Source organism: Rhagoletis zephyria, unplaced genomic scaffold (genome assembly GCF_001687245.7).
Source record: "Rhagoletis zephyria isolate East Lansing unplaced genomic scaffold, Rhagoletis_zephyria_1.1 Rzeph_scaffold_00235, whole genome shotgun sequence".
NCBI lineage: Eukaryota > Metazoa > Arthropoda > Insecta > Diptera > Tephritidae > Rhagoletis > Rhagoletis zephyria.
Genome location: NW_016157319.1, coordinates 93,205 through 117,700, shown reverse-complemented (window position 1 = coordinate 117,700; position 24,496 = coordinate 93,205). Strand labels below are relative to the sequence as shown.

General features: G+C 35.6%; 1 protein-coding gene across 1 annotated transcript in view; it reads right to left on the bottom strand.

Moving 5' to 3' along the window:
- The window catches only part of kn (EBF transcription factor knot), a 99,728-nt gene that overhangs the window by 7,040 nt on the left and 68,192 nt on the right, over positions 1 to 24,496 (bottom strand). The window contains exons 6-9 of the mRNA XM_017609551.1: positions 1,547 to 1,628; positions 1,094 to 1,211; positions 334 to 615; positions 58 to 205 (exon numbers count right to left, since the gene is read on the bottom strand). Of these exons, the coding sequence (XP_017465040.1) occupies positions 58 to 205; positions 334 to 615; positions 1,094 to 1,211; positions 1,547 to 1,628 (630 nt within the window). The remainder of the gene's footprint in view (positions 1 to 57; positions 206 to 333; positions 616 to 1,093; positions 1,212 to 1,546; positions 1,629 to 24,496) is intronic.

Genomic DNA, 24,496 nt, shown 5'->3' with positions numbered 1-24,496 from the left:
ATGAATTGCTAAAGTATTTGAGTGACAAGGCTTAAGCTAAGTGTAGACGATGCTTACCTTGGCATTGAATACAAGGCTTCCACTAAGTCAGCAGCGCGCTTGAGTATGATTTCCTTTTGCAACTTTTCCGGATCGCCAGGATGACGTGGTATAAGTTTTTGTAGACGCTGAAAACCATAATCGATGGTAGGCTCATTGAGGGCTGCTTAAAGAGTAGAAAGGGAGAGTGACATTGACAGAAGAAGAGAGAAAAGTGCAGGTTTACGTTTTTTGTTTGTAGAAAGCTGAGTTCCAAGCTATATTTTTTTTGCTTTATTACACTTTTTTACTCACAAACATAAACAAATCGTCCTGGCGAACCCTTGCAAAACTGCTTGCTCTTATATGACAAAGTCACCTCCACCACACCGGGTATGTGTCGTGGTGGTGTTTGCACCCGAATGGCATGGGATGTAATCAGCTCGCTCCAAACGAGCATTGTGCCGAAGACCACTTGGAGGCCATCGAAGAAATTATCCCCCACAATAATGACTGTGGCGCCGCCAGAAGTCCAACCCTCGCTGGGCGAAATTGCTTTGATGCAGGGCGTGGCCACGGGCAATGGTGGATAAAGACCTGTGGGCGGGAAATAGTTACCTAGCTTTAGTAAAGTGTTTTGAAGTATATTAAGCTTGCGATAAGGAAGGTAGGGTAGTGTTGTTAAGTGTATGACCGAATGATTTGCTAACGAAAAATTATGAAAAAAGTTAAAAGAATAAATTAAGGCTAAAAAATTATTTAGTAGCGGAGTCTTGCTTTTTAGTCATATAAATTTTCTTTGCACATTTGTTTGATTGTTGCATAAATTTAGGCATAATTTTATATAATTTTTTGAATGACATAAATTTAATTTTACTTAATAAGTGTTTTCGGTAACAAACAAATTCTACATATTCAATTACACAAAAACTCAAAAAAAAAAAAACACATTTTCTTCACTAAACAACTTATATAAAACTCAAAAATGTGGTAAAAGAATTTTGTTACGGACCATCATAGGTACTGTCAGGCGCAAGTGGGTGACCCGTTAAGGACAGGGAGGAGTTTCCTGTACCTTCCGTGGTATCCAAACGTTTAGCGCGGCGTCCATGTTTCGAATTGTTATGCACGAACATGTTATCGGATATGGCTAAGAGTGGGCCATCAACGGTCACTTGAGTGGAGATGACAACCTAGGATGAGAGTTGAATTTTTAAGTGATGTTATGGATGAAGTAAAAGAGGATTGTAGTAAAAACATGTAAATGTTAAGGAGTTTTTACTTAAATAAAAAATTTTAAAAACTTTCAAGACAACTAATGTTTTAATTTTTATTTTTATTTATTTTTTTACTATTTTTTAATTTTTGTTAAATGTTGTTATATTTTTCGTTTTTGAGAAATCACTTTTACAATTGATTTTATATTTTTTAATTTAAATTTTTTGTAAAATTTTTTATTTTATTTTTTATTTTTTATGAAATAATTTTTTTTTGCAAATTTTCACCAAACCTTTTTTTAAATATGTACCTGAAAGCGTCTCATATCTCTTGGATTGCCGGCGTTCTTCAGACAATTTTGATTGCATTTTAGAAAGAATTTGAGAAAAAACCTGCAAGAAAAAATTCATATTAGAAATTTTATTTAGCAAATTACACTTAAAATTAAGTTTTGAGGTAGCAGATGATATAAACGCTAAAACACCGCAAACGTGGTGAACTTTGGATTTGGCGTAGTTAAGCTGATGAAAAAAGCCAAACCGTCGATGCCCGTGGTAGATTTGAGGAAAAACTAATTCGGAGGAGAAACCCTGTTGTTCCAAAAATGTCAACATGTTCGACCCTACAACAGGTGCTGAAGGAAGCCCAGCGGGACGACGGGCTCATCGCATCCCTAAAGAGCGAAATATGGATACCAGTGCCGGCAAAATGGCTTGTTCCATTCCCAAAGGTTAGAGGGATGCAAGGCCGGCCGGGGAAGCGGTCTTGCGGGTAGGCAACAACAACAGAGGCAACAGAGTTTCTTGGTTTTCTTTGCTTTTCTATGTTTTTATTATTCTTAAAAATTCTTTTAGGTTTTTTAAATTTAAAATTTTTAATGAGTAAAAGTGAGGGAATGTAAATTAATTTGTGACTATCGAAAATCGATTATTACACCGTGCGAGCAAAACAAAATAATTTCGAAAAACGCGAAGCAATCAATATACTCACGAAATTATGGGCCAAATATAGTAAAACAGCAAAAACTATTTAAAAAATTCCGTAATGTAGAATAACAATATGGGAAACAAATTATTGAAAAAATTCTGTAGAATTAAACAAATTTAGTTTTTGGTTCACAAGGACGAATAGGTATTAAAAATTGTAATTGATTTAATTTTTTCAAGATTATAAAGTTAGAAGAACGCTATTCGAAGAGTCAAGCGTAAATTATCTAGTCCTTATCATTATATTTTTTTCAATAATAAATATTGCAAGATTTCAACATTATTCAAGGATACAATTTTAAAAGGACATTTTCAATACCTACTCGTCCTTATGTACCAAATAATTGAATCTGCTTTAATTCTACAGAATTTCTTTTCTTTTTCTACATTCCACTGAATTTTTAAAATAATTTTTTGAAGTAACCATATTTTTTAAATTTCAAAGCCATTTAAAAAAAAAAAACTAAAAACGCAGTTTTCTATATTTGACCCCATGATTTCCAACAGTTATTCTTATGAAGATCGACAATGGATATGTGAAAGTTTAAAGAAAAGAAGCACTAACAGATTTCCCCAGGGCCCTGAAGACCAGCAAAACTCCTCCTAGTGCGAGTTATATTGTATTGGGCGTATGCGACTTTTTAAGGAAAGAATACGGGTGTTCCACAAATTAAGCCACGCCCAGGCCACTTCTCAATTTAGTGAGAACCTATAACATATTGTAAATTATTTACGGGTTAAACCTGTACATTTAATTACAATATGTGTATGTATTAATTTTATTACTTTCACGTCGCTTCATTAAATAATTCATTAATTTTTTCATACTTCTTATTTCACTCATTGACTTAGGTTGCATGCTAAAAATAATATTTAGCTTAGCTTTGCCTAACCTCAAGAGCGCGAAAACTGCAAAAGTATGAACAAAAGCCACATATCTACTCACACCTCCTCAACCAACCAACAAGCCAAATGCTCTACTCGCTTTCATAGCTAATAATGAATGAATAAAGGAAAACAGATGTTTGCCCCGCAGCGAAAAAGTTTATTTGCCTCTTTATGTAGTTAAAGTTGGTCACATTTCCCATTCGACCTCGGGCGCTTTTCGCCAGTTGATCTTAATCAAATATACACTTATGTATGACGGCAGGCGGTGGTAGTCAATAGACATGTCTACGAAAAAGCCTAAAAAAAGGCAAAAATAAAAACAAAAAGCTGAGTGCAAAGCAGTAGTTGACACGAACGTAGCGACGACCTCTTCACAGCTGAATGTCCTTTTGGGTGTTTGTTGTGCGGGTGTGCGCATACTAGTAGCTCCTGTGGCGCTTCAGGCGCAGAGCAAAGCAACTCAGGGGTGTCCGCTGTTCGCCGTCGTGTTAATAACAAATCAGTCGAAATGCCAAACACCGGAAGCCGGTGCTGAATGTTCATGATACTCGCACTTATGCATGTATGTACGTATGTATGTATGTACTTACTTATGTGCATAAACAAACAAACTTAAGCACTTGAGTACTCATATGTGTATCACTTACGTACTCTTACGTAGGTACTCATCTCAAGTGCACGCCGGTATTCTTTAACAAATTGTTTATCCCATTGAGAGTGTTAATAGATGTAAATTATATTAGCGAATGCTGAGCTATGTTTTTTCCTTCTTCTTTTTTTTAACAAACACACAAATTTTACGTTTTCTGAGCTAATATTTCAACACTTAAAATTTCTACTCAGAAAAAAAGTAATGAAAGTGGAAATAAAAGGACGTGCGCATGTAAATTTTTCAAAGCGAATGTTGAACATCTCATATTTCTGCTATTGATTAACTGCATTTGCTCGAATTAGTGGGGGAAGCAAAGGACACTGGAGCAGGCTAAAAGGAAATGTACGATTATTTTGCGTTGAAATATTATTCCGGTTACGTTTATAGCTTCTCTTGTTTGCGACAGAAACGAACAGATGTTGAATTCAATCAACAAGGACTGAGATGGCAACGAATGAGGGAACTGGTGGAGGGATTTTGGTTCGTGGGCAGGCAATGTTTGGAGTGATAGTTATAGTGAAGGAAGTGGTAATATTTACCTATCAGTCGGAGGCAAATCTTATTGATTAAATACACTGAAGGAAGCTGTATAGCGATGAAAACTATGCGCGCGGAACAAATTAGCTTAGTAGAGCCCCCCTGCAGGTATTCGCAAATCATTGTTTTGGAGAAGCGAATAAATTTAAAAAAAAAGAAGGCATCCCATTGATATACTCTGTAGGGCAATAAGTATCGATAAATAGGTGTTATCGATTAAAATGTAGATAAATTATCGATAAATCTATCGAAAAAATAAGAATCAATACATCGAGGAAAATAGTGACAAGTGCATGTTTTTATGCATATATACACATTGACAAAAATATCGATTAATATATAGGTAGGTATATATATCGGTAGAAAAATACATTTGTAATATAATAAGTATTGGAAATGTACTTTTAATTAATTTTTTAATTCCAAATTAAAAATGTTAGAAGGGCCAAATTCAAAGATGTGGTGTTGTGCGTATTAATCCTTAATTTATATTTTATTTAAAGAAAACTATTTAAAATTTTCAAGGATATTCAAGAATAAAGTTTTAAAGGGCCATTTTCAATACCTACTCGTCCTTAAATTACATGTTTTTTCAATGCAACCGAATTTTTTCATTTATTTGATACCCATTTTGTTATTCCATATTGCAATGAAATAAAAACAAACAAAAAATCGAAATAATCATAACCCTGAAATCTCGAAGTCCTTTAAAAAAAAAACCCCTTTCATCAGAGCGAAACTCTAAAAAACGCAGTTTTACTATATTTGTCCCTTAGTTCCGCTAGTATACGGATTTTTGTGTGTGTAAAATTGAATGTGACACTGTGTTATACGCCCCTTCGATAACAAGACTGGCGCCAAGCTTATCAAAGCTTAAACCGAATTTGACATTTTCAAGCTCATTTAAAAAAATCCAACCAACCTTAACTGCTCAAAAAGCATCGAAATGTTGCAAAAGTTAAGCCACCAACATATGGCGTTTTGGTGTACAAAAAATCACAGCAATTTTGCATTCAAATATTTCACACAACAAAATCGCAGAGAGCTAACGAAGCTAATAAAACACTTGTTGCTTCATAATTTCTTGATTAACACAGATAATTATTGGCATTGCGATGGAACACATGTGGCCTCATTTTTATCTAAATAGATATAGAGATGAGTATAACATATTTTTTAAATATCTTTTTTGCATATACATACATATTACATATGTTGTATGTACTATTTTTGGACATTGTTGAACTGGACAATAAACTTTTCATAGATAAGATGAACGCAAGTTTATGATTTCCAAACTCTATCGCATACTGCAGGCAATACCCGAGCAGATGCCATTTTAATTGGCGCGCTTACAACACAAACAAAGTGACGTCTGCAATGGGCAATTGTCTGTTTGAAGCGCGAATTACCAGCTCGCACGCGGCGATATGATCTAGTAAAGGCAACAACACTTTTGAGAATGTGACTTCTGCATTCATTTTGTTGAATGCTTGTAGAACTATTTTTTAGGCCCTTTGTTGTTTTACTTTAGGTTGGAGTTGAGGTAGGTTACAGTGTCGGTCAATGTCAAGAAATAAGAAGAAGAACACACGAGTGACATGAAACTCATTTTACCTTCGTGACTTCTGTGAGATATTTCCTTAACGAGTTCCTCTGGTGTGTTCATGAAATGCGAATGAAAATTAGTCTAGAGAAAGCAAGAGCGATGGCACTTAGCCAGCCGCAGAAGCTCCGTTGACCGCCAGCGGTCTACTACTGTTAAAGGGGCTTTGAAACTTTTAAATATCGGGGTTTCGGCGAGCGCTTCCTGAGCCGACCCAGTAGAAGTCAAAAAGTTGCCATTAGAACATCTATGCCATCCGTGTAAGGAGAGATGACCTCAAAGCTGCTCCGCTTAGTATCTGCCAACCAGTTTTCTTTGCCTTAAACCCAAATATGCTTACTGATTACCGATTGGTTACACTGGACCACAAATTTCAACTTTTTCTCTTTACCAGAAACGCCGTTATGAAATTCTTATGTAAAATCACCCCCTGATTCCGAAAATCAAGGTTATTTTTAATTCTATGGTACCNATCAGGGGGTGATTTTACATACGAATTTCATAACGGCGTCTCTGGTAAATTTTGGCCGTCGACCAGTGTTATCAAAGCAGGTAGAGATTTACTCTTCTAATCGATAATACACTGGTGCATAACCAGTCAACTGCCCGCTTAGTGTGGTCGCTTCTGCCTAAAAAGTGCTGCAGACATCTGGTAGCAGCCTAAGCATTGGGTTTACGGAGGGTTCCTAACAGAACAGATATCCTCCGACTCTCGACCCATCCGTGAAAATGTTAATTGGGTATCTGTTCCAGAGGCTGTCACACTCTAATTCATCACTAGAGGGTGTGGCATAGATTCGCTTCTTCAGGCGTAAATTGAAGTTTATAGATAGCCCTGTGGCCATACACCGGGTTGAAGGAGAAATCAGTGGTAGTTATAGTGATGTTGGAGGTATGAGGCTAAACATAGCGTTAAGCGCTATAGTCCGGCATGCTCCGCTGATTCCAACACGGGCCCACCGCCGCTTTGTAACTAAAGTATAATTTTCTATTGATGTCCACCTGGCCCTATATACTCCTAGCATAATTGGCTTGATTATGGTTTCATGTGGCCAAAAGATTATCTTTGGTTAGTGGCATTGCTAGAGAAAACAAACTCTAACGATGGAGGAAAGCTGGGCATTACGCATTTCTTGAGGATCAGGGTGAGCTTCGTCTTTCTAGGATTAACAGTAGGTTCGCAACTGGCAGGCCAAATAATGACGATAAATGCGTAGGTGATAACACGATATCCTCTCCTTTACAGCTCCTCTAGGACGTTGGCTACAAAATCTTTGTTCTTTAAAGTGGCTATAATAACCTTAACAATTGTATTCAAGGCAGATTTCCCTGATCTATCCTTTAGGTAAGCACACAGAGAGGATACGGTTGCTTCTGAGAAATCCCATTTTTTATATACGGAGCAATCAGCCACTCAAGGGTCTTCAATGGGAAGGAAATGAGGCTGATTGGTGTTACATTCTTCAGAGACTCGTTCGAGCGTTTTTCTGTCTTGAAAATAAATTTTTCCCCACCTCGAATCCTTGAGATATAACATCGCTCAACACAGAATGCGTCGAGCAGTACTGACGCCGTCAGGGCTTTCGTATTTCGATATCAAAGTATTTTATATATGCACATATCAACCGTAGCAGACTGTCGCAGAACTCTAAACGAGATGGCTGAGCAGTCTGCGCTTTACTTGGTATGGGTTCCGGAGCACCGGAACATACTAGGCAATGAAAAGGCTGACGAACTTGCAAGAGAGGGCACGTCCGCTCCACTTTTGCAGGCCTGGAAGGGATTAGGCATGCCGCTCACTACCTGCAAGCTCATTCTAAGGGATCTGTCTCTTAAACTAGCAAGGGGCAGGCGGTCTAGCCTCACCACTTGCAACAATATGAAGCTTACATAGCCAAAATGGGACAAAAAAACGGTCGAAGGGTCTCCTCATGCTGAGCAGAGGGGACCTAGCCGCAGCTGTGGGTCTGCTAACAGGCCATGTTGCCATCGAAAAGCACGCGAAAAGATGATAGTGGTCCCCCATAACGACTTCTGCAGATGCTACAGAAATGAAGAAGAGCCAGAAACATTGCGGCACCTGTTATGCGAATGCGAATGTGTAGAAGAAGACAAAAGTTTATGGGTTCGGGGATTCTTTGAAGACTTAACCGACATAAGGGCCTATGTATGCGAGTGGAGTCCTGTCAGCCACTTTAACCGAACCAAAGATAGGGTACATCATTCCACACAAAAAAAATCGGTAATTTTTTCCACCGGAATTATAATATTTATTACATTTTAATTTAAGTCTGCGCCACAATATTTCAGAGAAATATTAAAATTTATGTAAGCTGAATCGATTTGGAAATACCTCCAGAAATCTAGCTTTTTCTTATAAATAAAATTAGTTTTTAAAAATATTTTTTTCCATAAAAACACCGCAGATGATAGAAGGGTTTAAGCTTAAAAGGTCTGCAAAGGTCCAATCGAATCAAAATATTACGATTTTCAGAGATATTTCCAAAACGGGCCAGCGCACGTAAACCTTAATATTGTTCCGAAATATTTTAGCGGAGGTCTTAACATATCGTTATTTCCATCGGAAGACCGCAACTTTCGATCGGGTGCAAAGTTTTTGTAGATATGTTGGAACAAATTTCCGTCACTTTTTTTCGCTCCAAAAGTTTCTTTAAATCCAATCCAAAATTCAGTTATGCTATACTGGGCAAAACTCCCACATACCAAAATAACTATGCCAGCATGTATAGATTTCAGAATATTTTGTTGATTGTGGAAGCGCCTAGTAAAAACAGCGTCATCCCAAGAGACACTAAAAAAAAAAAAATACCAAATATGCACAGATGTATTTACATACAACACTTATGTACATATGTATGAAGTATGAGTGCACATCTGTACATACATATCGACAATACAAATTTGTTAAAATTAAAGCATATTAAAATGTTAAAAATACAAGAGGACAGCCGAACAGATAGGCAGACAAACGGACTAGGCTGATAGGCTGTAAAACAGGGACCTGTACATTCGTGGGTAACATACACCGGGAGGAGTGTCGTGTGTCTGTTTATCTGTTGTACTAAATCGGCGTATTTTTTTCTTTTAGTTTTTTTTTTGAACACAGACACTTTTCGAGTGGAGAGTTTATCTGCATTCGGATGAAGTATGCATATATGTATGTACGTATGTATGTATGTCTGTGGGTAAAGGCCAATGTTGCAATGGCATTGTATTGCATTTCAGGCATTTACACAGTGCTTGTTTGTGGTAATTTGAATACCAAAGTGTATGCTGCATTTATTGCACTACAAATAATAAAAACAACAGCTATTTTAAACGTTTATAGCTCAATTGTAAAGAGAGTCAAGCTCATATTTACATATCCATACATATATATGTACATTAGAATGCATCACTCCCCATACAAAAAAAATCGGTACTATTTTTCCATTGGAATTATAAAATCTAATATATTTTAAGACGTCCACCAAAATATTTCGGAAAAATATTAAGATTTAAGTGAGCTGGACCGATTTCAAAATACCTCCAAAAATGGAGTTTTTTATGAATAAAAATAGTTTCTTAAAGGTTTTTTTTTTGAAAAATCCCCTCAAATGACAAAACGGTTTAAGCTTAAAATATTTGCATAAAAATATTTTAAAAAAAATTTAAAAAAAAATTTTAAACGGAATCGTAATGAGATTTTTGATGCTGTTTTTTAACTTTTTTCAAAGATTGGTATAGGAAAAACTTGAATAAGTGAACCTAAACTCTTCCGATTTAGACTTAGGAGGTGTCATTGGAAAGGTATTTCCAATTTTTCCTTTTTATTTCTTTTCCAATAAACTCATTCCAAGGATGCAAGAGAAAGGTAGGATGAAGGAACGTCATTCAAAGTTGAATTAAGATGTGTTGGTATTCGAAAAAACAAGATGGGACACGAATGACGTTGTTTTGGCTAGAAATAAAAACACTGTGAAAATACCTTTTTACTGAGATCCCATAAGTTTAAATCAGAACATTTTTGGCCCAGTTATTCAAGTTTTTCGTAAACCAATCTTTGAAAAAAGTAAAAAAACACCATCAAAAATCTCATTCTTACGATTCCGTTGAAAAGATTTTTAAATATTTTTATGCAGATTTTTTAAGCTTAATCTAATTTGTCATCTGAGCGGACTTTTTTCAAAAAGTTCTTTAAGAAACTATCTTTATTCATAAAAAACTTCATTTTTGGAGGTATTTTCAAATCGGTCCAGCTCGCTTAAATCTTAATAGTTTTCTGAAATATTTTGATGGACGTCTTAAAATATAATAAATTTTGTAATCCCGGCGGAAAAACCGAAATTTTTTTTGGTGATGCAGTCTAATGTAATGTAATTGATGTGAAGTGTTTTTTTTTTAATTGCTTGCATGCTGCATAGTCAACATGCTGTCACTACAATCACCAATCACTTAATTTTCTCAGAAGTGTAACAAAGTGATAATGATAATGCTTTGCTGCTAGACAAAAAATACGAAAAAAGTAGATGAATAAAAAAAGTAATAAATGTAAATAAAGTAAAATGTCCATTAGGGTGCATCACTCGTCATTCAAAAATATCGGTGCAGTTTTTCAATTGGACTTCTAAAATTCATTATGTTTTATGACTTTCGCCAAAATATGTCGGAAAAATATTAAGATTTACGTAAGCTGTACTGATATGAGAAAATATCTCAGAAAACTAAGTTTCTTTAAAATAAAATTTGTTTTAAAAAATATTTTTTGCATAAAATTACCTCCGATGATAAAAAAGTTTAAGTTTAAGGGGTGTGCATAAATATATTTTGAAATTTTATCAACGGAATCAAAATAATAAATTTTTTGTAAATATTTTTAAATCGATTCAGCTCAAGTAAAACTTAATAATTTTCCGAAATAGTTTGGCGGAAGTCTTAAAATATAGTACATTTTATAGTTCCGGTGGAAAAACCACAACTTTTTTGGTGAGGCACCCTAATGTACATAGATTTTTTGTATGAAACAGTTTCAAATCAATACCCAACCATGTAGTTGCTCGCCGGACACATAAATATTTATTCGGATACTTAATTTCTCGACAGGAACATGTTAACATAGACGAAAGGATATGCAGATGTTTAGGTATACAAGATAATTTAATTTTGTACTCGTATTTACGTGTACATACAGCTGTCTTGCATTACCATGTCCAGTTGGTAAAATTAAGAAAAAAGGCCTTTAAATTTTTTTATTTTGAAGGGACTTCCTTTTTTATCACTCACTTTTTCTTCTTGACCATTACTTCTTTTTAACGATTTTTTTGCCTGCTCTGCATACGAGACTTAACTTTTTCTAAGCTTTCACGCATAAAAAGTGGGTATTTTTTGTTTTTTTTTTGTCTCACTCTCCTCTCTCTCTTTCAAATTGTTATGTTCAATGTTGCATGTAATTAGCTATTAAAACTTTCGAACGGCACACGAACGTGACCAACTGTTGCCAACCTTAGTAGGGGAGTGATTTTAAGCTACTATTTGAGTGACATTTGCAAATGGCTATTGAATTTTTAAGACTTTTTCAAAGGAGAAATGCTTGCGATAGATAAATATGTATGTACATATGTTGTGAGGAAAAATAGAAAAATTTTCTATAGAAATTAATTTAAAAAATTATTTTCACACTTCTTATAAATCTAAAAAATAAGTTTTTTTTAAGATTATTTTGTTTGGGGAAAAAATGAATTTTTAGTGAATTAAAAATCAAAACTATAGCTACTAGATTTCAAGCATACACCCCGTGACAATATGACGTGGTCACCCGCTTTGTGCTATTTATTTTTTGAAATTTATTTCAATTATTTTCTACAAAAGTATTAATTTAACAAAAGTCATATAAATCCAAACTTAAAAAATTGTACGAAAACTAGAAAAATTTAACGAATTTGCACAACAAATTTTGTATTTAAATTGAATAGACAAAATAATAGTAATTTTGTATTTAAATTGCTTCCGTGAAATTGGATGTAAGAGTTCAGTTTTCATTACATTGGCATGCAGCTTAAAAAAAATAAAAATCTCTTGTTTTCAGAAATCAGAAAATTTTTAATGCATTATTTCTTTGCCTTGATATTTTATATATCGCACATGATCTTCAACAGTGACACAACTCAAAATTACGCATTTATCAGAAAATGCGAAAAACTATTTCTCAGCACATGCTAATCATATGGGCAAAGGAATTTACCCTAGGTTTTTTTCATCAAATTTTAACAAAAATTCGCTCCAGCTTTTGCTGAAAAGTAAATAAAAGATCTGTGTACATTTTTAACGCATAACTTCAAAAATGCAAAATTTTGATTTGTGTCACTTTCGAAGATCGTGTGCGGTATGTGTACTATGTATTTCCAAGATTTTTAAAAATTAAAAGAAAATAAATCAAATAATAGAAATTAAGAAATAATATTTATTTGTTTTTCGTGGTTGAATTTATAATATTTTTAGTTTTAATAAAGGAATGTTAACAGAAAAATTCAAATTTGATAAATTATATGTAAAATTATTTGGTGTTTAGTTTTTAGAAACTTACCGCAAATTTCTCGAAAGCAATTTAAATTCATTGAATTTTATATGGAAATTGACAGAATATAAAAAATCATTTTCTATTTAAATTGCTGGTGAAATCGGCTGTTAGAGAATAATTCTAAAAATTTTGAATTTATGGGCTTCAGAAAACATGAAATTTTTAAATAAATTATGTATTTTTTGGCCTATACATAAGTTTATGAAAGTATGAATAGAAATCTAAACAAAATAAGCGAAAAAATAATGGAATAACTATTTTTTTTTGCTTTCCTTTTTGGAAGTTTAAATACTTGAAATTTTAAAATAATTTACTTCAAAAAATGCTCATGGTGGAATTTAAGAACTGCAACTACAGAAAAAATTAAAAATTAAAAAAATTTGAGCTTTTTAAATTTTGCATCAAACTTTGCATTGCAAAATTAATACTTTTTATGTAAAAAGTTGAGGTACTTGGCAGAAGAAACTAAAGACATTTTTTTATAAAAACATACATCGGTGTAGATTTGAGTTGAAACAATTCCAAAGTTTTTTCTTTAAGCGAGCAACAGTGTTGTGTGAATCTTAATTATTTTAAACGAATCCGAAAATTTGAGGAATCGATCAAAATAATAAGAAAGAAAAACGAAAACAAGGAAAAAACCTTGCAAATAAATAAGTTCCTATTTTAGCTTCACATTTTAACGATTTCAATGTCAAAGCGACAATATCTCCCGTGAACACAAACACACACACACATCTATTCGCACGCGCTCACCTTCTTTCCACCTACTATACACAAATTTGCCTTAACAAGCGCCACCACCATTTTGTTTTAGTTTTTGTGTATTTACCATTCATTTCTTGGTCATAGACGCACACACACTGAAACACATACACATTTTTTACATTGCCGTATCCTTTATGCCATGCGGCTTTCGCTCCACTGTGCGTCCACACACATACAACGCCAAAATTGATATTTTACGCACCGCGCGCGCTTATATGTATTTGGGGTGAATCCCTTTAATCGCTTTGATTCTTCTTCTTCATCTTTTATGCTTTTACACCCGCATGCGATGCTATTGTTGTTATTTTTATTATTGTACTAACAATTTTTTTTTTCTATTTTTACATATTCTCTTAGCTTTTGATTGTTGTTTTTGTTATTTTTATGCCATTTGTTGGCATTATTTATGGTTTGTACTCGTACTCCCCCGCACGCCCGAAGCTAGGTGGCTGGGTGGCTGGGTGGCTGGGTGGCTTGTTGACTAGCGATGGCTGGCAGTGATGGCGGCTGGGCTTCCTGTCGCTTGTGGCATCGTTGAAAGTTCATTGTTTTCGGCAAAGCGAATTGTGCATACATACAGTGGCGGTCAAAAATAGATGCATAGTGTTTCGTTTTTACTATTTACAATTTTTTCGAGCTAAATTTTTTTCGATATTTTTTATAAATATATGGTTCATGCTTTAACAAAAACCATATAAATCTATTTTCAAACTTTATACAGAATTTAGAAAAAACCCACACATTTTTATCAAAATTTCGAGCTTTATAACCAGATTTTTTTTAATTTTTTGGGTATGCAGTTAAAATGATTATAAAATTTTAGTAAAATTAGTGCACGTTTTGAGCGGCTAAAAAATGGCATTGATTTTTAACAACTTTTTTGCTGACGGCTTTTTCTGTGTTTTTTTTTTCTCATAAAAAACGAAACTTAAGAAAACTGGTGTTGACTTTCTTATTTTTTTCCCAAAAGGTCTTGCGCATATTCTTCCACAAAACATTCATGTTTATATAGAAAAAAGTTCAAAACGCCATCAACAAAAAAAAAAAAATTATAAAAAATTAATGCGATTTTTTAGCCGCTCAAAACTTGCACTGATTTCACTAAAATTTTATAATCCTTTTAACTGCATACCCAAAAATTAAAAAAAAACCTGGTTAAAAAGCTCGAAATTTAGATAAAAATTTGTGGATTTTTCCGAAATTCTGTACAAAGTTTGAAAGTGTGAGGTATATGATTTTTGTCAAAGCAAAAAATATCAGAAAAATTATTCCTTGAAAAACATTGCAAATATTCAATACGAACCAGCATTCATCCACTTTTGACCGCCACTGTACATACATATGTACATACATTAATGTAAGTCCATTTCCTCTGATAAGGGTTACTTGATGACGTGATTCAGTAGCGACTTACTGTATATATGTAGGTATATGGCCCCATAAAACTGAAAATGGCTAAGGCAAAAAGTCACGCGGAAAGCTCTTACTTATGGCCTTTACAAAGAAAGACAAACGAACGTACGCACGCACACACACCCACTCGTGAGCTATATGTGCGTAGCATACCTTCAGGGGGCTGTTTCTTGTTGTGTTTTGTTTTCTTAAGCTTTCACTTTCGTTTTCGTTTCGTTTGAGTATTCACTCAATTAGCACTCACTCAAATTTGCGAGCGCATATCCTTTGTGTTGTTTATGCCAAGTAAAAGTAAATAAAATTACCATCGAAGAGGTGGAAAAAGCATTCAAGGAAAAGCTTAATAATAAACTCAACACGCATTTTCTTTTGTCAGCATACATATATATTTATTTATCTCTTCAAGCGCCGAAGACGGTCCTTTTGTGTTGTTATGTTTGTAGATTTTTTTTTTTTGGTTATCATTTTCTTGTTTTTATTCTTCTGTGTATTTGTATTTATTTATGTTGATTTCGGGGTTGTCGCAGCTTTTTGCACACAAATTTACTTACTGTTTATTTTTGGGTTTTATGCCGAAAAGTTTTGCAAAAGATTATCTACCTTGTCGTCCGTCGTCACGGTGTTTGGTGTGGAACATGGCGAGAAATATATGTAGTACGATAAATAAAAGCGTGCGTCGAAAATTCTGTATACATACCAATACATATTTGTTTTGGGTATTCATGTTTTTTTTTCTTTTTGGTAGGTTAGATTGAGGTGTTGCTTTCACTGGGCGCAAAATTTTTGGTGTGAATTTATTGTAGTTGAACAAATAATTTTCAAAGTTTGCGGTTTACAAATAATTCAACTAAATTAAATAGCTTAATTTTTAATAAGGACTTAAGCATACGAGCATTCGACTCAGTTATATACTACTACTACTACATTTTGAATTTTGAAAATCTAACATCAGATTCGGTATCAGCAACCCCAGAAACCCACTGGAAACGTGGTCGATTCTGCCTCTTCAGAGTTGAATAAAGAAGCAAAGCGAATGGATCGAGTTCTGAAAGTATTCAGCTCGGAAATTGCTGGTGGTAGCAGAGGATAAGGGAGGCCCCCACTGCGATGGTAAGGCCAAGTGAAGAAGGACTTGGCTTCACTGGGCATTTTCAATGGGCGTCAGTTGGCACAGAAAAGAAACGACTGGCGTGCTTTGTTAAACTCGGCCAAAATCGCTTACGCGGTTAGAGCGGCAAAAAAGAAGAAGAATAACTTCTTATACTTCTAGGTGAACGGACTGGATCGAATTCGAGCTCTCATTTGGTATCCCAAAGGGCCCACTGGGCCTAAGTGTGTCTATCTCCAACATATAGGCAGTCGCTTGAACCTAACCTAATTTATAGACAGAAACCGGACAAAAGTGTCTATTTCTCAAACTTTTTTTTTGTTTTATTTAACAGCTCTTTAAAGTGAGCTTGCAGTTTAAAATAAAGAATTAACTAAATTATTATACTTTGGTATTAGTCGAATTCTAAATTGTTAGAAAAAAAAACAAAAAATTGTAGAACAATCAAAAAAGACTGACATTTATAAAAAAGAAACACAGCAAGCCTTCGATTACATTTAAAAAAGCGAAAATTCAATTAAGCTACTGTAACATACTAAACAGTACATACGTACATATATATGTATGTATGTATGTTGTTGTTTTTGTTATACCATTTGCTTACAAGCACCAAAAACCATACAAATACAACACTCATTTCATTCCTTTGTTTTTATGCAGCCAAGTTTTTTCACAATATTTGATTTTTTATTTATTTTATTTTTTTCTTGCAGCTGCGCGAATCGATCGCATTTTGCTTGTTTGCTTGCATGTTTCATTGAATTGTATCACATTGAAATGTAATTGTGACATTCACTCTATATGTCGCCGAAATTCCAACTCTCATTGTGCGCCGCATCATCATTGGGCCAACCAATAGCCCAACAACAGCCCAGCGGCTCAGCACAGCTCCACAGCACTGCGGTTACGCGGCTCATCAGCCCAGCAGTGCGGCGCGGACGGGGCACAACTTGGCGACCGTATGTCACGTCCACATGAGCGTGACAAACAATTTACCGCGCACTCTTGGCCACCGCCAAATGTGATCCGTGGACCACCAAAGTGGTTCACTTCGATTTTGGACATGAAACAAGCGCTGCGCGACAACCAACAACACAACAGCAAAGATTGCCAGAAAAACAAGACACGCAAAAAGAAAAGCGAGCACAACGATCTCTGCGCTAATCTACTCATTATTGCAACGTATGGCAACGCTTTGAAGATGGCCTACAACACACTCACGCACGCGCACTCACGCACTACTCAACGCTTGACGCTTGTGGCATGGTTGGTAGTCGCGCTGTTGGCACTGCTTACTTACAATACCAACCAGGGCGTATACAATTGGCAATTGCTGATTGTCAATTGGCAATTGCTTTCCTTATTAAGGATTCAGCACGCAGTCGCGTACGCGCGGTACTTTTTTTTTTTTGCTCCAACTCGACTATTTTTTTCTTTCTGCCGCTTCTCTTATTTGCTTGGCTTTTTGTGCTTTACTGATTACGTGCATCCATCCGCAGCCATGAAAGCAAAGTTACCGCACTCTGTGGCGGCTGTGCGCTTTTTGAATGTCATCACTCGCTCCGCGTTGGTGATCTATTATGGAGTTGAAAATTGCAACAAAAAAAGGAAAAAAACGAGTTGGAAGGCGTATATTAATAGCAGCGCTGAGTGGGATTAGTTGGTTTCGAAAAAACATTGAGCTTAACTAAAGCTAGTACTAATGCAAAGTGTCTAACAAAGTTCTCCCCATTTTCTAGCCTTCAACGCTCCAGAACACTACAGAATTCTTACTCTCCTCAACTTCCCTCACTTCTATTACATCTTAACGGATTTTTAAACGAACTCAGCACATTCATCGGGGAAGCTCCGACGGATTCAGGCAATAAATAATTGCTAGTAAAGCCGACGGCGAAATCAGACCATAGTACACGTTAGGCACCCCCGTTGACGAGTAGTTAGCGGTACGCACTATCAACCGATCGTGGCTTAGTTCAGTTCGTAGTCCGACGACTATTTAAAAAAAAATCTGCGTGCATTTTTGCCATTAAACAGCTTCTCATAAAAAACCATCTGCAGTTCAGAAGCTGCTTAAATTTGTAGGTCAATCCGCTTGTGTTACGACATCAAGCATTTAGTATAATGTGTGAAGCACTAAATTTTGTTTTAAGTTATAGTGGCAGTATTTATCGAGATCCTAGATGCTGACAGTTCGCTCGTAGTTCTAGAGCCTAGAAATGGAGCCTATTAGATAGATTTATGAAACGCTGTAAATCGCATCTCTTCGTCGTACTTATTTAAATTGGGTAGATCGTAGAGAAAGTATTTAATGGAGACATCATCGTCTTATTTTAGACAAGACTAGGCAGTGTCAGAAGAAGTATTTGACATCCTCGATCTCTTCACTAGTCGTTTGCTGGATATACCATTCCGCTGGAATGCATCCCCATTAACAAGATAATGTGTGATGACCGCCACAATCAGCCTAAGTGGAGCCTTGGACCCTACATCGGGCAGCATGGGGCCGGTATGTCGAATTAACGAACAATTTAGTTCTTTAGCATGGATTTTATATGGAAGTTCACTATAAGTTGTTTACTGTAGCATCCTTTAAGCTACAATTCACAAGATGCTAGCGGAGGTATTTACGATAGAAAGAGCCTTGCGAATAAGTTGTCTGCTTCACAGCTCCACTGCATCTCCCAGAAGAAAGCAAGGAATCTTCACAGCAGATAATATTACAGGTTCCAGAGAAATATGGATTAAAATGGAGACCAATGCTCAGGAAACGCTAATGCCCACCGACCAACCACCCAACACTTTTTTTGCATAAAGAATGCATCTGTTGGCTCACGTCTTTTAAGTGCCAGTGCTGGGCACTCGCAAGGATGATGTAAGACTATTTCTCTACTTTCTTCGAGATTATAGCTGAGGCGACGATGGTTGTACGGAAGCCCAAATTTTGGCTGTATATTCGCCAAAGCTCCAGTGTCCAGTGAACGTGGCTTTAGCCGGAAAATTACTTTGTTTGAGCTACTTAGGAGACCTTCCGTTTTTGATTTGTCATAGTGCGGCTAGATATGCCTTGTACTTTTGCAGGTGTGTATGGATGCTTTTCTGTCTCGGCTTCGGATGCGTCAAGAGATGATTTGGCTATAGCCGAATCGTTAAATCCTCTCGTTATCGTTTATGTTTCAATGGCCGGGAGCCCAGGCGAGTGAGTTATCAACAGATTCTGACGTCGGGGTTAACATACTCCTCCAATCTTTGTCTGCTTTGAAATTTGTTATTGGTGATGCCAACTCCAGAAGAGCTGTTTGGCTATCTGATAAAATTAATGCTTTTTGTACTTCTTCGTATTTGCTTAACAATACCTTGCAGGCGATCTTAGTCCCCAGTTTTTCCGCCTGAAAGATGCTAGGAAATTTAAGTTTACGGACAGAGAGAGGGGGACACCCAGCATTTCAAAGAATCCCAAATTAGCACCCACTTCGCAGTCTGAACCCGTCAGTGTAGATACCAGCAGAGTTGTCTTTGATTACCTTGGATCTACTTGAGGAAGTTTCGTGAGCTGATTTATTATGATAGCCATTTTGCTCAGAATTTTTGAGATTTTCGGGATTATATAATTCGGTTTACTTGCCCTGAGGAAGGAGGCAAACTGATAATTTTTACATAGGTTTAAGCCTCGAACAACCGACGCTTCCGATTGCTGTTTGGTGTCAAGTGTGTTTTGTCTTGAATTCATGTTTCGGTCACGGTGCAGAAGTTCGCCAGAATTCCGTTTAAACAACGCGAAATAGACTAGAGAACTTGTTAACCGATTAATTTTATGATCAAGAGGGGCACTCAAAATGCCGATGGCTTGTTTATAACCAAAGAGTGATCTAAAATCGATACTATTGCAATGATAATGGGTAATCGTACCGACAATAGTAATAGTAATGGTAATGGTGCTTGTGATGGTAATGGTAATCGTAATAGTAATATTATTGGTAATTAATGGCAACTATGATGGTAATGGTAATCGTAATGGTAATGAGATCCCTACAAGGCATCTGCCGGTCATGTGACTGGTCATCTCACTGGGAGATCTGCAGCCTTTGGCATCATATTTTACGTCAGAATTGAATTGGATTTCTGATAAATCTGGCCAGTACTTTTGTGTACATGTGATTTTGCATCCCTTTTCATCATATGGCCTGATAGATGTTAACTTAAGGTCTCTGTAGGGAAATTTTTACAGCGTTTTTTATGCGTATTGGTTTTTATTTGAGTGTATTGATAATGAGAATCATAATATTTATCGTAATGGTAATGGTTAAGGTAATGGTAGTTGTAATGGTAATGGCAATTGTAAGCAAGTAGTGGTGATAATGGTAATGATATGGGTAGTGGTAATACTAATGGTAATGGTACTGGAAATGGCAATGTTTATGGTTACGGTAATGGTAATGGTAATATGTTCGTAATGGTAATGGTAATCATAATAGTGATGGCACTGGTAATGCATATGCAGTTAATTTAGAGTTAAAGTCTTCAATAGCTTGCCTTGTGAGTGCTAAATTCTCAAATACACATTTCTTGCACAACTACTTATCTAACTTAATTTTATGCAAATAAAATACAAAAAAAAATGTTTCAATTATTCAACAAAAGTTTTTCCGGCGTTTCCTTTCACAATTGGAAATTTAAACATTGACCTTGAAAATTACTTTGAGGTGACCCCATAAAACTAACTCAGCTACCCAACGGCAGTCGTCACTAAATGCCCCTTAATCCATTTGATCTTCAACTGCCTTAAATAACGATTTATCCTTTCAACAGGTACTTACAAACATAAGTACATCATACCAAAGCACGTACGAAAACATGGACGTCGCTGTCAGTTTGCTGACATTACTTTGTACGACAGTGCGTTTGTACGCTTTATCTCAAAGCTTCTTTGCTTACATGTGCCAAATCGCACACATCTCAACGCCGTTGAAGGCAATAACATCACGCGCTTATCACTTTTTCTTCGATTTTGTTTTTGTTTAGTATCCACTATTAAACTAGCAATATTTACGATTATTATTAATACAATCCTCACGCTATTAAAAGCGAACAGCCACTTCTTTATCGCTTTAACATTTCCGCCGAAGGAAGAAAAACAGTGCAGTGCCGCCACCGCACTGCCTATTAAGTACGCGTATTTAGTTGGATAAGCCAATTTGCACGAGTCAGTAGCAGCAGCTAGCGGCTTAAAGTTGCCACAAATATGTAAGTGGAAATACTTACATAAATAGTAAATAGGCATACAAATATATATACATACATACATGTATGCATGTATGTGTGTTTTTAAAGTCATGCATGTGCTCTACGCTGAGTAGAAAATCAATATCATCTTTTACCGACGCAACTACTTATTGTAGTTCAATATTATTTTCATTTCCTTTTTTCCGCCAGATATCTTTGATGACTCCAGAGAATACTTTTAACGTACATTTAATAAGCGACACATAGACCAGCCTGAGTACACGTGTAGTAGTCGCGCCCCACCAAACTTACTACCTATCTATGTACATATGTATATAGTTAAGCCACCAAGCGGGCGCGCGCAACTGGCCACACTTTAACCATAACCGCCTTAGCCGTCGCTGCCGCTGGCATCGCCTAAGGGACTCGTATTTTCAGCGTCGCGTGCCGCATTGCATGTGACAGCAGACGCTAGCTAGCTAGCTGACGGACTATGTATATGAGTTTGTAGAGGAGTTGCATTGTAAGCCAACGCCGCCGCCGTTGCTGCTACGTTCTCGACTATATATGTGTGTATATCCCAGGGTTTCCTTTTTTTTGCTGTCCCGATGCTTTTGTTCCTCTCCCATGGCTTTTGTCATGTTGTTGACGGTTACGTTTGTCGGCAAGTCAATCATTGCTATTAATCAGCTCACAGATATTGGTGCTGACCGACCAATGATGTGTGGTGTGGTGTCTTTGGTTTATCGAAATAGCGCGCCAGCAAGGTGGAAGACAAACTAACTATAGTCACAACAACTACAATATATATGTATACTTAGTAGTGAAGTGCTGAAAGAAAGCTGCCGCATTGTACATAGCTGGTAGCTGAAAAATTCTTTGACTTTTGGTCATTGTTGCTGACGTCGGCTGCCTTCAGAAGGATATGAATGCTTATAGACTGCGGGTGTGGTCGCATGCGCGGAGCTATTTGATGTCCAAGCAACGTTTAAAGTTGCGTAAAATATTTATTTAACACTTGCTTGTGCTGATTTTCATCCTAATGAGCGTTTAAGAAATGATAAAGGCTGCGATTTAGATTATCATTATTTGCAGTTAGTCAGATATGGTCCGAATGAATGTGCCAGAGGAAAGAAGCTTGGAGTGAAGAAATTAGAATAGAAGAATAGAGTTGCGATTCATAGCGCGATATTCGATTTACCTTCGCGTTTTCGGTTCTAGCCAAACGTCATTGCCACTTTCTTGGGCGCGTGTTGGCCAAAGCAATAGCCGAAGTTGAATTGCTTATGAAATGTTCTGCACCTCTCATTGTTTACTTTTTGGTAGTTATATTTAGCTGTACAAGTCTACATTTCATTCAAAATGTTTCTAGGTAGATCCGCTCTACTATCAGATGAGACCTCAATTCTGAGGAAAATTTTTTGGACTAGGCGTCCATAGTCCACATCCTACGAATTTGATTAGTTTTCGAAAAATTCAGCCGTTTTGCTCCAGACGCACAGTGCCGCGAAGGTGGACAAAAATACAAAAATCGACTGTCTTGAAACTTAGATGTTTTGATGTTAAGTTACAGCTAAATCTCCAACTAAGAGAAGTTCATAAGTTATTTTGTGATAAAAACAACTTTCAGCCTCACACACCCCCTCAAAGTACACCTATTTTCTACATACCATTTCATTTCGGCGATTCGCACATAAAAGTGGTCGCAGTTAAAAATTTGTTAAAAATACATTTTTATTCCTAGCAAGATCAACTTTTGCACTTTGATAAAGATATATGCGACAAACCAATATATATATAGAGCAATGACACCAGTTTACAAATAATATGTTAACCAATGATTAGACGAAAGGCGAACAAAAAGCAAATAAAAATAAATAACATACCTATTACTCTTCATCTGCATAAAGAGTACTATTTTGCTTAAACAGCAAACAGCTTGCGAAAATGATAATACAAATGTATGCACATCATGGAGGTCCAATTTTTTTATATATTTTTTTTTTTTGATTGAGTCTTTTTATAATTTTGTTCACCTAACTAATTACATTACCTGTGCAAAAATTTCAACGTTTTACTATTAGTGGAAAATGTAGCTCAACGCGAGTTTAAAATTTCATGAATTTTTCTCTGGTGCTAAGAGTCCTCTCTTGTGGAAAACAAATAAAAACCCAAGAGTTTAGTGTTTTGTTGAACGAAACAAGAGAGTTATACCTTAGAAATTATGGTTGGTATAACATGCCAAGTTCAGTGCATAAAGTTTTAGTACGTGGACGTGATGTAATTAAATACTTTGATTTACCAATAGGTAATGATTTTGAAGCTATGTTTTCATTTATTTTCTTATTCTGTATTTCCACCTAATTTATCAGGTTCATTATCAGAAGAAGCCTTAGAATGTTCACACAAAAACATAAGAAAATATCGGCTTAATCGTTCTCGAAAAACTGGAAGAGTACAAAGCAATACGGATTTAATGACTCGTTTGATATTATCGTCAGATCCATTAGTTGCATTTAAAAGAAATATAAAACAGAGAAACAAATATTTAAAGGGTTCTGATCTCAGCTTTAATAAATACATTGTTGAAAGTGACGAAGCAGACAAAAGCATGGAATCATTTGAATCAGTGATCACTTCCTCCTCTTCTGAGGACTCTGAAACTGAGTGATTATAACAACTAGTTCGGTTTTTATTAACATATTATATGTTATTACCATATAACAGCTATTATTACTTACTTACTTAACAGTGATTATGCTTTATTTTAAATGAAATCAAAAGAATTTTTTTTTCTAAAGGTTAACATGTAAGGAAAACCGACTTAATTTTTCAAATTACCATAATGTATTCATTTAGGAAGTAAAGTTTAGACGAATTTTGACTATTAAGACTATTTTTCTGAACACTTAGCAACAATGATATGCCATATTTCATTTTTAAATAATCATGTGCAAAAACTCGGTGTTTTTTTAATGGGTACCCGTTACAAAAAAACCGATTACTTTCTTAAAATTAGAGTAATATAGACACTTCAGATGTAAAGTTTCAATAAATTCTGACGACTCCTTCCTGTTTTCGTAAACACCACAATCAGCAATGATTATGCCTTATTTGTCTTTCATATAGTAATGTAAAAAAAAATCTTTTTTTTTTAATGGGTACCCGGTACCGAAAAATCGATTTCATTTTTGAAATAAGCATGGGTTAGTCCTTTTAGGTGTAAAGTTTCAACAAGTTCTGAATACTATTTCGGTTTTTATAAACATATGTCTACGATGATTATGAGCTATTTTACCTTTTTATAAAATTGTAAAAAAAAAAATTTTTAATTAAATGGTAACAGATGCTGAAAAACGTTTTTTTTTCTTAAATTGCCGTGATATAGTCCTTTCAGGTGTAAAGTTTCAGCCCATTCTGATGCCTCCTTCCACTTATATCAACACATGTCCACAATGACTATTTTCATATAAAAATGCAAGAAAAACTCGGTTTTCTCGAAATG